Source organism: Patiria miniata, unplaced genomic scaffold (assembly GCF_015706575.1).
Source record: "Patiria miniata isolate m_02_andy unplaced genomic scaffold, ASM1570657v1 HiC_scaffold_7, whole genome shotgun sequence".
NCBI lineage: Eukaryota > Metazoa > Echinodermata > Asteroidea > Valvatida > Asterinidae > Patiria > Patiria miniata.
This window is the reverse complement of record NW_024037074.1, coordinates 33,018,025-33,031,690: the sequence shown is the minus strand read 5'-3', so window position 1 is coordinate 33,031,690 and position 13,666 is coordinate 33,018,025. Positions and strand designations below refer to the sequence as shown.

Below are 13,666 nucleotides of genomic sequence, written 5' to 3'. Positions count from 1 at the left end.
GCATTTTCTTAGAAAACACTTGGAATTTTTCAGTTCAATCTCATAGGGTTTGGTACACAGGGTGTTGAGTGAACTTTGTATATGGAAATCTTTCTGTGTGGGCTTGTAAAACAAATTATATTTTAAACCTTATCATCTATCTCAAAATGATAGTGAACCAACAAGAGCAAAAACATGCGTACATGTAATGGAATGAGGACAACTATAGCATTTTGAGGATAGCACCCATCCCCAACTTCAGTTGATTTCCAGCTTGGCAAAGTGGATGCTATTTTGCCAGCGGGGACATATACGCAACGTGGATGCTATTTTGCCAGCGGGGACATATACTTTTCGACATTTTGCATGATTTCTAAATTTGAACATGTTGAGACCATGGCACCTCTGAAGCACGCGTACTCCCCCCCCCCCCCCCCCCCCCCCCCTCTCTCTCTCTCTCTCTCTCTCGGCATGGGGAAGGATAGGCTTTTTAAAAGGGGGGGGGAGAGAGAGGACCATGTACTACATGTACATTTTGTGTTAGGTTTGGGTGAACACTGTATACATTGTACATATGTACCTAATACCTAAACCAAATAGTGCCCTCCTTTTGTGTCGACCAGATCTCCAAAATTTAATCGAAGAGAACCCTTGCAGAATAAATTGAATATGATTTAAGGAAATAAGGAAATTTCAATTCTAATTCGAGTCGTACTTAGTGGAGACAATAACTCGGAACACGACACAGTGCACTGAGTTGAAATTTCGTTCAATAATTGTTCAAGATATATGATACAAATGGTTTGAAAATTGACGTGAACCATTGAAGAATAAATTTAATATGATTTCAGGAAATACAGTGTACTAATCACGAAAAATTCAATTCGAATTAATGGAACAAAAATAAAGCACTCTTTGTGGAGAAGATAACTCCAGAGAAAAACACATTGCACTGATTTGAAATTACGTCCATAATTGACCGTGATACGACTCAATACATTAGAAATTTGACAAAAACCGTTGAAGGAAAAAAATTAATACAACAATAATGAAAACGACTCCCGTTCATTTTACCAACATCAATTTCTCCCTATAAAAGAGGGCGCGCTACACAAATACTGGTCACCACCGTAAAGACTTCGGTGAACGTGGATCATACATGTACGAAGTCGGCATTATTAGTGAACAAAAATATAACGCGCTTTGTTGAGACGATTGATTAAGAACGACACAGTGCACTGAATTGAAATTTCGTTCAATAATTGTTCGGGATTTAGGACACAAATGGTTTGAAAATCGACGGAAACCAATAAGGAATAAATTTAGTATGATTATAGGAAATAAAGTGTACTAATCGCGAACAATTAAATTTGAATTCGAGTCACTTTTAATGGATCAAAAATAAAGCACTCTTTGTGGAGACGATAACTACAGAAAAACACATTGCACCGATTTGAAATTGCGTCCCGTACTTGACTGTGATATGGCAGTTTATTTACTGGTCTGCAACCCCAGACTTGTTCATAATTTAGGGGACGGAGACTAGTATGGCTGGGTTCTGAGTTCACGATATGAAAAGTTAAAGTCGTGTGGACGTCTAGAGCTGTCTGCGAACTTCAAGTTAGCTGGTTAAGTGCAGACCACTATTAATTGTGTAGCACGCCCTCTTTTGAAAGAAAATACAAGATTAAAGTCAACATGAATGGAACCGCAAAACCTATGCACTCGTTTTCCAGACGACAACTCAAGCAATACCAGTTGTGTTGGATTGAAATTTCCTCTATATTTGGTCGTAATATATAACACAAATCTGTTGAATATCGAGACAAATCATTAAACAATACAAATAATAGGCTGCATGAAATATAACCCGAAAACAATGTAGTGTGTTAATAGCGCGAAAATGCAAAACGTCAACATTCATGTAACAAAAACAACACACTCGCTTTCCGGACGACAAACTCACGAAATACCTGTTTTATTGAATTGAAATTTCTTCTATTGATTGATCGTAATATATAATACAAATTCCTTAAATATCGAGAGAAATTAGAAAATAATACAAATAAAGTAGCCAAAACAATGTAGTAGGCCTATGTTAAAAGCGCGAAAATGCAATTCTATGATGTCAACTTTGATGGAACAAAAACAACCGTCTTTCCGAACGACAACTCAAGAAATGCCTGTTTTATTGAATTTGATATTATATAAAACACATCTCTTGAATATCGCGAGAAATTAGGAAACAATTCAAATAATATAACCCAAACAATGTAGCGTGTTAATAGCGCAAAAATGCAAATTATCAACTTTCATGGAACAAAAACACTCTCGTTTTCGACAACTCAAGAAATACGAGCCCCCCGAGGTACGGCCGTTTATTTGGTTATCTGTACCTCTATAGGGGCGATAACGGTCGCCCCCAGTGGTAGGAGCGTTTCTGTGGTCATCTGTACCTCTGGGGGCGATCAATAACGGTCGCCCCTAGAGGCTGTACCGCTAGGGGGAGATCAATAACGGTCGCCCCTGGCGGTTGTACCTCTAGGGGCGATAACGGTCGCCCCCAGAAGTAGGAGCATTTCTGTGGTCATCTGTACCTCTAGGGGCGATCAATAACGGTCGCCCCTAGAGGTTATCTGTACCGCTAGGGGCGATCAATAACGGTCTCCCCTAGCGGCTGTACCTCTAGGGGCGATAACGGTCGGCCACAGAGGTAGGAGCATTTCTGTGGTCATCTGTACCTCTAGGGGCGATCAATAACAGTCGCCCCTAGAGGTTATCTGTACCGCTAGGGGCGATCAATAACGGTCGCCCCTAGAGGCTGTACCTCTAGGGGAGACAAGGGCGGATCCAGGGGGGGCCAAAGGGGGCCATGCCCCCCCCCCCCCCCCAAAAAAAAAAACGAGACCAATTTTTTTTTTTATGTAACATCGCAATAAAGGCAGGCAATGAGTACACGTACCACCATCTTTTCCTCAAAAAAACATTGGTTAAAGTGGTCAGAAATTGCCTCAGATCGCACCACAGAGCATCTAGAATCCAAAAAAATTTCGGGGCCCTTAAGCGGGCCCCGAACCCTACGCCGTAATTTTTTTGACCCACTTTTTGGGGGGTCCAAAAAAATGTTTGGCCCCCCCAAAAATTGTGTTCTGGATCCGCCCTTGGATCAATAACGGTCGCCCCTAGAGGTACGAGTGTTTATTTGGTTATCTGTACCTCTATGGGCGATAACAGTCGCCCCCAGAGGTATGAGCGTTTATGTGGTCATCTGTACCTCTAGGGGCGATCAATAACGGTCGCCCCAGAGGTACGAGTGTTTATTTGGTTTTCTGTACCTCTAGGGTCGATAACGGTCGCCCCCAGAGGTAGGAGCGTTTCGGTGGTCATCTGTACGTGTACCTCTAGGGGCGATCAATAACGGCCCCGATTAGGAAGATGGGTTCCTCCCCCCCCCCTTTCCCTTTTGAGGCCAAGTGTCCAGAGAAAAAAAAGTCTTCATTTCGGCGGGGATGTGCGAGTGCAGTTGCCCCCCCCCCCCCCCACCCGACATCAAAAGCTGGATACGCCAATGGTGGTGGGTGGATAAAGGCACACTTGATGCATCCCCGCCCCCTCCCTAATTCACCCCCGGTAATTTGTAAAACGTAAAAACAACACAACTTCAACAAATACTCCAGAAAATGAACAGACAGTGTTTGATGTGATACGAAGGTTGCTTTAATACACCTCATTCTTTACAAAAGTTATTTTTTGATTTCTCAGATTTAACCAGGATAAACAATTAGAAAAAAATTAGTACTACATAATTGTACACACACATTATTGTTAGCTGACAAGCTAAACTCAGTTATTTGGATCCATCACTTGAATATGCATATAACCAAACACCTGACGAACCAAAGGTGCTCTATTGTTTTGTCATTGTTCAAAAAATTGGTTAATACATGAAAAACTTCTATTGTCTAGTTTACTTCAGATTGAGAAAAGTGAATCTACTTTTTGAAATAAATGGATGAATGGATTTGGTTTACTGGCAAATCCAGTTGTGTTACATTTAGCAAAATAATTACATGTCAGCAATGCATATTGCTTGCAGCTGATGTTTCTAAATGTGGAAGTATTTCCAAGGAGCGTTTTCTGATGGATTCCTTTAACACCTTGGACCTCAATATGCATTAACAAATAGAATCGCCGTGTGAGCATCATGGCGTCATGCGTTGGAATGTCCCTCCCACTGGTCTCCCCAGCTCTCCCTTTGTAACCGTTGAGGGGGTACTTATGCACGTAGTCTATATAAACGATGTTTTGCGAAAGGCATGTACATCATGTATGTAAATGCATATGTTGATCCTTTCTGGGTCAAACCATTATATGAAAAAGGCACATCAAAATCCAAATACAATACAAAGAATGCTATTCTTGTATAGGAATCGGTTATTCCTGATATTTCAACAACAAAGAGATCATGACACAAAAAAAGTGCAGCATTTGTGTTGAAACTTGAAAGAATTCTAGCTAGAAAACACCCAAATTCATGGCTCTGCTTAACGTTTGTGAAAAAACAGTGCTTAATGTAGCAGAAAATTCCGTGCTTAAGGTAAGCGTATTTCCCGGGTTAGCAAGGAACTGTTGGATTCCGTGCTTACAGGGTTAGCACAGAATTTTTCTGCTCAGTAGCGCACTAAGCACAAAATAGTGATCGTAAGCACGAAATTCTGTGGTTAGCAGAGCCATGAAATTGGGCCTGGTGAATCTTGAATCACACGATACCCTGGTTTACTTAACTTCACAGGTTAACGTTTTATTCATTGTTTTTTTCTATGTATCCCTGGCTATTCAATTGCTTTTTACTGTTTGTTTTTTTAAATTCTCCTTCTCATGTTATTCTTTAAAAAAAGTACAATACAAATAGACAGCTAAATAATCCTTTTACCACATGCTTAACTCACTCCAAATTCTAAAAAAACATGGATTTGTGTTCAGAGGAATGTCTTTTTAATAACAGTACTTTTAAATGAATACCCTCACTAAAAAGATTTTGGATTTCCTCAACATTTTGAAGCCTCTCTACATTTACATTCAGAATTGGCAGTGTCTACACTGGAGAATTGAAGTACAATTTCTTTTGTACTAAAATAACATATAATATTAAGTTTTCCAAATCAGTAGGCATTAACAATAATAAAAAAAAGAAATAGACTAGACATGCTTGATGCAAGAAAACTAACAAGATATGGGATACCCTGTTTTTTTATAACAAAGTTAAAAAGAAGCAATACAAAAGTCTAAATAATGAATGTTTTAAAGCTTATTTACAATTTTTGGGGGGGGAAAATACGGTACCGTCGTCCATTTCTGAAAAAAAAATTCAGCGTTTCTGGTTAAATATAAATATTTCTAAACTACTGTAAGACATTAATGCATACATTTATTCTACAATGGGATACAAACAAATCATGGACTACAAGTTTAAGCTAATGTAAAGGCATGGTGGAAAATTACAGGAAAATATTGACAGAGGGTGATTCTCGTGGACATGTTTCTGACTCTAGAAATCAAATCGAAATTGTAGACGTTAAGACAGTACTAAGGGAAACAATAGCTTAACACTATACAGCACCTATGTTAAATAGCACCATAACATCACACGTTGCTGCATGTTTTTTTGTCAAGACTTCATTCTGAATCTGTGACGATGTGCACTTCAATTTCAAACATGACAGGCTTTTCTAGCTCCTCGGGTAGCGCTTCGGCCATCTCCTCCGTCTTGGGCTTCAAGATGCCTTCCACCTCCAGCTTAAAGATGGCGTGCTCTTTGATTGCCTTGTGGAGGCGGATCAGGGCCACACCTTCCTTCTTGTCCTGGATGACGAAGTAGCCGTCCTCATTGCCGCTGACCAGCGTGTAGTGCATGCTGCCGATGTCCTTGGAGTAGCCTGTGACGAATTTGGCCACGCGGAACCGCCGGCGAGCCATCTTGATGGGGACGTTCAGATAGACCACCTTGCCCGGCGCAGCGTGGACTCCCTGGAAGTTCTCGGCGGTCTCTGTGCTATTGGTTGGACCTTCGGCTGTGCTGTTGTTACTGCGCAGATCTTCCTCCAACAGTGCAGTGGCAACGATGTCATCGTCACCGGGGATTTCGTTCAAGGCGGTGTCCACGTCGCGTCGCTTGCGGCCGTTGTTCCGCTGGCAGTGGTAGCACGGCTTCTGTACCCCACCCGTTTGTTGGCTGGGTGGTTGTTGCTGTTGTTGGCCATACTGTTGTTGGCCGTACTGTTGTTGGCCATATTGTTGTTGGCCGTACTGCTGCTGGTAACCAGTCTGGCCGTAACCAGTCTGTTGTCCACCCTGGCCGTAGCGGGTCTGTCCATACGGTGTCTGCTGTTGAGTCTGCCCATACTGACCGTAACTACCCTGTCCGTAGGTAGATACACAGGCTCTGAAGGAAAGGTACAAGGACAATTGTTATTATTAACATCATCTCATACACTAATTATTAGTTCAAGCTTGGTGTATTGAACGAGTCTGAACAAAGAGTTGATTCCAACTTCTACTAAAAAAAATCATAACAAAATACTAAGGAATAACAACTCATTGAAATAATCCAAAATATGACTTCATTGACTGATCTACCGGGAGGATTTAGGGGGTTCAAACTCCCCTCTTAGGCCTTCCAAAAAAAAGAACAATTGCCAGACTACAATACTAGGCGGTTGTTAATGTCCCCTCCCTCTTTGACAGCTTACCCTCCCCCTCCCTTCTCTTAAGCCAAACTGGATCAACCCCTAGACCCATGTTAAAGAAATTTTAGCACACTTTCCCAATTTGCTCAAGTTTATTTTTCATGTTAATCCCTTATGGGTTTTTTTTTTGACTTAAGAATCCACTGAAATGCTCAAGGGCATGTAGGCCTCCAACACAATACAGGGTGAGTAAAAAAATATGAAACCCAAATATCGGGACCATTGTTTTAGTGAAGTTCTGCATGTAGCACTTTCAAAATCTAGGACATAAAAGCCTAATTCATAAGCTTTCTTTTAGTACAAGAATAATTCCAAATCACTCATGTACTTTTCAAGTTCAGTGTTTTTTTTCAGCAAAACGAAAACAAATCACATAAGGATGTGTGTGAATTGTTTTCGTTTTGCTGAAAGAACGCACACCTTTTTTGTAATCCGTGGACAGAACTTTAAAACAGTGGTTGTGTTTAAAACTCTGTAACTTGAAAAGTACATGAGTGATTTGAATAATTCTGGTACTAAAAGAAAGCTTATGAATTGGGCTTTCATATCCTAGATTTTGATAGTGCTACATGCAGAATTTCACTAAAACAATGTTCCCAACATTTGGGTTTCAGTTTTTTTTACTCACCCTGTAGTGGAAATTGATGCAGTGTTCAAATCAGTATATATAATAAGCTAGATACGCGAGCTCATATTATATTTACATGTGAAGACTATCAGCAACTTTGAATTTTTTGGCTGTTCACAAGTATGAATACATTGCAGAACACACTGCAGTTTGCTGCACATGTGGATATTAAAACAAGTCGACACTGTAGAGGTCACAATTTACAAGAATGCAGCAGTGCCCCCCCCCCCCCAACCTGTTTTCAGACTCCTTATGTGAATAAATGAATCTGAACACAAGAGATATTCAGTTAAAGGGAAAATACAACATTTGCAAACATCAAAAAATAAAACTACCAAATCATTTTGAAATACCTTGCTGGACTGTTAGTGAATGACAGTGTAAAGCATCCTGTAAAATCATGGCACCTGGTATACTGTCATTTTCAAGAAAAGTGGTATTTTTGTATCAATTTCCAACGCTGGTCGGCCGATCAGCGTTGGAAACAACTGGCTTTTTTTCAACTACTGGCCCCAATTGACCATCGCACTTGTTTGCAATCGATTACACACCTACGAACGGGTACAAGCCAGCTAGACTGTTTCCCTGACCTTACAATTCCCCAATGTATGTAAACTGCTCTGTTTCTTCTTATATGGAGTCAGGGATCCAGACTACAGGAAAATGATTGTTTTTCTTAGTTTTTATAGCATTTTCGAACCCAAAACCTCAAAAGAGTCAGTGTAACTATATTTGCTATATATTTCCAACCCCCCAATTCCATCCATTTCTGAAAATTACAGCAAAAGCAAATGATGTATATTCCCTTTAATGCTTACCCCTGCGCCACAGTCACATAGCCTGGGGGACAGCCACACGTGAAGCTCCCGGGTATGTTCTGACATCCATAAGAGCAGGGCTGGTAGCCACCGCCGAACCCAGTGGAACACTCATTGACATCTGATGTAATGACAAACAGGATAAAAGAATTAGAAGTACCGTATTACAACTTGGCTTGAGGGCCATCACAGAGACCATAGATTAGCCGAGGTACAGTAGTAGGCAATAGAGAACACCTCCAAGTTTGGCTGCTATACAAATAATGAATGTTTATGAGTGCAATGGTAAGAATAATTAACCATAGATTAGCAGAGGTTCAGTAATAGGCAATAGAGAACACCTCCAAGTTTGGCTGCTATACAAATAATGAATGTTTATGAGTGCAATGGTAAGAATAATTTCATGAGGTGATAGATGGAATGTTCCATTCTACTCGGCGACATTCCATCTGTCACCGAAAGAAATTATTCTTTCCATTGCACAAAATGTGAAACATTCATTATTTGTTTTATACATTGTCTGAATTAATCCTCGTAATTATTCTGATTGGTAACTTGTAAACTGGTTCTATGAAAGTACAGCATCAGAGCTGTGTTATAGCGCAACCGATGTGTGACCGTGCGATGGCATTGGAAGTTCTAAATACCTTAGAATGGAACTTCTGTCTTTGCGGTGCAGCAGCGCCGTGCATTTGGACGCATAATTTAATGACACGTGATCAAAGGCCTACTAATCAGACGACTGGGATATCTTTAATAGTCGTCTGATTGGTAGGCCTTTGATCAGGTGTTATATGATAAGTGATAGTTGTCAGTGCTAGGCCTGTCTGTGTGGTAAGAAGCACCACCAAGTTGGTGCCCTTTTGTCTTCGCATCATGGCCCGGGTTCGAATCCCACCCACGCCAGCATGTGGATTGCATTTTCAGGCCCTACCTGATTTCATGGGCTTCCACCAATTAGTTTTCCATGATTTTCTTCCAACTTCTAAACCTCAACCTTTCTTAAAAGTAATCTCCTCCACAGGTATCTATTTTACAAATATTGACCCTTTGAGTGGTGTAGTAAAAGTACAAATTCTGTCGCAAATGTTTAGTGATGATGGCAAATTCATTTGCATTTGAGTATAGACAAATCCAGACATGGGATTACCATGAGGCCTCCTTCAATGGATAAACCATTGTGTAAGCTTTGTCAGGGGTGTGAGTGACCACTGATAAATATAGCTGAAAACAGCTGAAAAAAGGTGTAAAAAAAGCTGAACTTTGGAAATTTCCTATACTTTTGTACACAGCAAGTGAGGAAAAAAAGCTGAAATCCAAAACGAAAATAGCTGAAATCAGCTTTAAAGCCGATATTTCATACCCCTGCTTTGTACAAAGCAACTACCCTGTGACTATCTTAACAATAGCTAGTATAATGCTTTCGCCATTGAAGGGGGCCCTTCATGATAGAATTGACAGCGTGCCCAGATTTGAGACGAGATCCAATGACTCTTTGCTGAATACAAGACAACTATTTACTGCGCAACGGTTACTGTGTTGTACTATAAATACAGGTACGAAACGTACGTCGCACTTACGACAAGTTTTGTGAAATGATTCGCAGGACGCGTCGCAGCTATGACGCGTCGTACGGATATGATGCGTCGCAGAGCTGCGACGCATCGTAAGTTTCATGAAATCAGGTACAGATATAATAACAAACCTGAGCAGGCCATGTTCTGTTGGTCAAAGTTGTAGCCGCCAGCACATCCACAGCGGTAGGAGCCCTCAGTGTTATAGCAATTGGCCTGGCCGCACATACCGGGCTGGTTACACTCATTGTCATCTAGAGAACAGAGGAAACAAATTGTTGTTTACCTACACTCATATAGATGCAATTGATCATGGCAAAAAGTTTCTCCAGCAATACAAGACTTAACAATTGTTGACTGGTGTGATGTGGGATACTGGGATATGACGTTTTGAGCACCTGAGAGGCGCATAGCACCCGAGGCGAAACCGAGGGTGCTATGCCCCCCGAGGGTGTTCAAAACGTCATATCCCACATCACACCAGTCAAAAATTGTTTTGTTATACCTATGTCTTAATTTCTTTGGATTAAGTTGATGTAAAAATCACGAAAAAAACAGTAGGTAACACAACAATCATGACATGAGGTAAACTCAATGCATGTCCCGTGCTATGCTCAAAACAGCTGATCGTCTGCAAGTTGGCTGCGTTTTACATACACAATGTACGTGTGAAACGCGTACGTATGCGTACGTATCGTACGCACAAAGTCATAGCACACTCAGTGTGCCATGACTTTTTATAAACTGAACACGTGATCCTTCTAGGCCAATGAAAATACAGTATTCAAGACAGAGGTATAACAATATTTTTTGTCTAAATATATTACATCCTTATTGCCTTTTTAAGAATTAAGAATGGCTATTCACTGGAAGCATTTTCATGCATGTGGTTTACATACAGATAGTACTGCAAACTGTACTACTCATTTAGTGCATATGGGGAAATGCGATTAATGTGGTGCACAGCCTCAAATAATGTCATGCAGCGCGGTGCCCCTAAGGTCAATTTTCACAAATTTGGTATCATACGTGCGCCAGATTTGAAGTTAAATAGTCATGAAAGCTCACAGAGACAAATGCGCATTTGGCGAAATGTTGCAAAAAAAATGCAAGGAGGGCGGATTCCACCCTCTTCCTCCCCCCTCCCCCCGACCCTTTTAGGGTCAAGTGCTATTTGGTTACAAAAACATTAAGGACCACGTTACAGCAGACAACTATATGGTTCTAACCACTGATCATGGTAAGCCTTTTCTTACCAACGCAGCGATTCCAGTAGTAGTGCTGGGAGAAACCATCAGGGCAGTTGCAGCGGTATCCGCCGACGGTGTTACGACAGCCGTACTGGCATCGGTTAGGTTGGGTCTGGCACTCGTCAATATCTGTCAGCAAACAACAACCAGTAAGTTAAGACACAGACAGAATCTAAACTTGGTTCCCAAAACAATCACACCAACCCCTCCCAACCACTCCCCTGAAAAACCCTTTTTCGAAAAACCCTTCTTCAAGAACGCCTAGTATAAAAAAAATTATTTGCCTTTTTATCTGTTAAAAATATTTCTTGAGATTTTAGTACAATAAGATTATCCAAATGAGATCAGTAATTCAATTTTTCAAATATATTTAAAAATTTGATATTAAGAAACATTTCGTAACATTTTCTCTCAGTCAGTTCCTCAAAAAAAGTATTGAGTTCAACACTTTGGTAATATCCCCCAACAAATTTTCAGTGCAGAATGGCACACCCAGACCCGCGCAAAATTTCTCAGAGACAGTGATCATTGTTAGTCAAAATTAGAGCAATTCCATCCATAACAGAGCTTTCAAGAACTCACTGAGTAAACCTGAAAATGTATTATTCAAATCTTATACATCGGTCATCTAGTAATACTCAAGGAGATTACAGACTAGGAGTTTTGGATCATTTTTCTGAATCATTAATTAGATATGGTTAATTGGCTCTGTCACGGACATTACACTTCCTTTCATAACGCTGTAATTGCCCCCCTCCCCCCCCCAAAAAAAGACTTTCTTCCACTTCATTTCAAAGAACGGGAAACAAAATTTAAAACTAGCCTCTTACATAAGAGAATACAACTTACCCACGCATCTCTTGCCCGTGGGGTCCAGGGTGAAGAAACGCTGACAATCGCAGGTGTAGCCATCTGCCGTGGTGCGGCAGGTACCGTAGGGTCCGCAGACTTCAGGGGAGACGGCGCACACGTCGACGTCTGCAGTGAATACAAGCAAAGAGATGGTAACATCCTAATTCTTGTTTTACCTTAGCATCTAGCATTCATGTATATAACACTCGAAGTAGTGATAGGGGAAATTTGTTCGTCCAATTTAACAGAACGTCAATGTCAAAAAATAGTGTTATTCATCGAGGCACCTTGTACTGGAATAGTTTAGATGATTCTCTTAAACTGTTACCCTCACTATCTGTCTTTGTCAAAAATTTAAAAACTCACTTTCTCAAATCATATTCATAAATTGAAATGTCATTATTCTGTGCATTAATACTTAGGCCTCGTCTCACACACTTGTCCTGTCTGTCTCACGTAGTGTTTTGTTTGTCCCCTATTACAGGACTTTGGTTGTATGTTTGTCCATAGGTGAGGGCACAAAAGCGTTCTGCTTAACCTTATACCCAACTGTTGTCATTTAATTGCACACTTTATTATTAATCACTGTGTACATAACTATCAAATATTATACTACTGACTTTTTCTAATTCATACATGACTGTACATAATTGTAATGAATGACATCATTGAATAAATGTTGCTACTACTACATCTGTCACAAGTGAATAATTATGGCTCATCAAGCCCATGTTAGTCTCAGGTTTACTTGGCATAAAATAAAGGGAATCTTGAAATATTTCTGATACCCCTTATGAATGGGTTGGCAGTCCACTGACGGTTATTCCCCTGGTAAAGGGCAGTTCATAACGGCCGGTTTATAAAGGTCGCTTCACAAAGACCTATACCTGAAGCTATCTTATCCCAAACTGCCACAACACGAAGCAGTGACTTTAAATCAATAAAATGGCAGGAGCTGAGGCAAATAATCGAACACTTACGGACACAGGAGCCCTCCTTGGGTGCCATACCGTCAGGGCATCGGCACTCGTATCCACCCACGGTATTGAAGCAATCAAACTGGCAATCGTGAGTTCCCACCACACACTCATTGATATCTGATCATAATAAGAAAACACAAGTCAATAATAATAATATTCATTAATAATGTGTGGTGCTTATACAGCACTTTCCATCAAAGACAGGTCTCAAAGCGCGTCAACAGGCCATCAGCTTAATTTCCTGCGGACAAGATCAGGGCCCAATTACACGGCGCTGCTAAGCACAAAAATTTGCTTAGCACAAAAAAGTCAGGCTTATAAAAGCAGGTTATCAGCCAAAACTCCATGTGATTTTCATGCCAAGCAAACAACAGCTGAATACTAATCACGAGCAATAAAAATCACGAGGAGTTTTGGCTGGTAACCTGCTTTTATAAGCCAGACTTTTTTGTGTTAAGCAAAATGTTGTGCTTACCAGCGCCGCGAAATTGGCCCCTGGTCTCTACCCTCACAGGTATAGATTATAGGGGGTCAGGTTGGCGTAGCGGTACTTTCCTTGCCTTCCACCGCTGTGACCCAGGTTCGAATCCCGCCTGGGCCAATATGTCGATTGGGTTTTCAGTCCCTACCGGATTCCGTGGATTTTCCACAGAATATTCTGCTGGGTTTTTCCTCCAACATCTGAAACTGTAATTTCTTCTCATTAACTTCTCTCTACATGTTTCTTCAGGCTTATGAACTACAGTGCCTTGGGCACTTTTGAGGAATCTTTGGTTTCATTAGCAGAAACAAATAATAATTTATACTCCTGGGTGGGAGAGGCAATTATAGTAAAATGT

At 40.8% G+C, this 13,666-nt stretch overlaps 1 protein-coding gene across 6 annotated transcripts in view; it reads right to left on the bottom strand.

The window, feature by feature from the left end:
* Positions 1 to 3,673: 3,673 nt before the first annotated feature.
* LOC119744245 (fibrillin-2-like) overlaps positions 3,674 to 13,666 on the bottom strand; it is a 96,126-nt gene continuing 86,133 nt past the window's right edge. For all 6 annotated transcript variants that reach the window (XM_038220091.1, XM_038220090.1, XM_038220095.1 and 3 more), the window contains 6 exons: positions 12,828 to 12,944; positions 11,845 to 11,973; positions 11,002 to 11,124; positions 9,877 to 9,999; positions 8,172 to 8,292; positions 3,674 to 6,421 (listed from right to left, as the gene is read on the bottom strand). In XM_038220091.1, the coding sequence (XP_038076019.1) occupies positions 5,656 to 6,421; positions 8,172 to 8,292; positions 9,877 to 9,999; positions 11,002 to 11,124; positions 11,845 to 11,973; positions 12,828 to 12,944 (1,379 nt within the window). In that variant the 3' untranslated portion in view covers positions 3,674 to 5,655. The remainder of the gene's footprint in view (positions 6,422 to 8,171; positions 8,293 to 9,876; positions 10,000 to 11,001; positions 11,125 to 11,844; positions 11,974 to 12,827; positions 12,945 to 13,666) is intronic.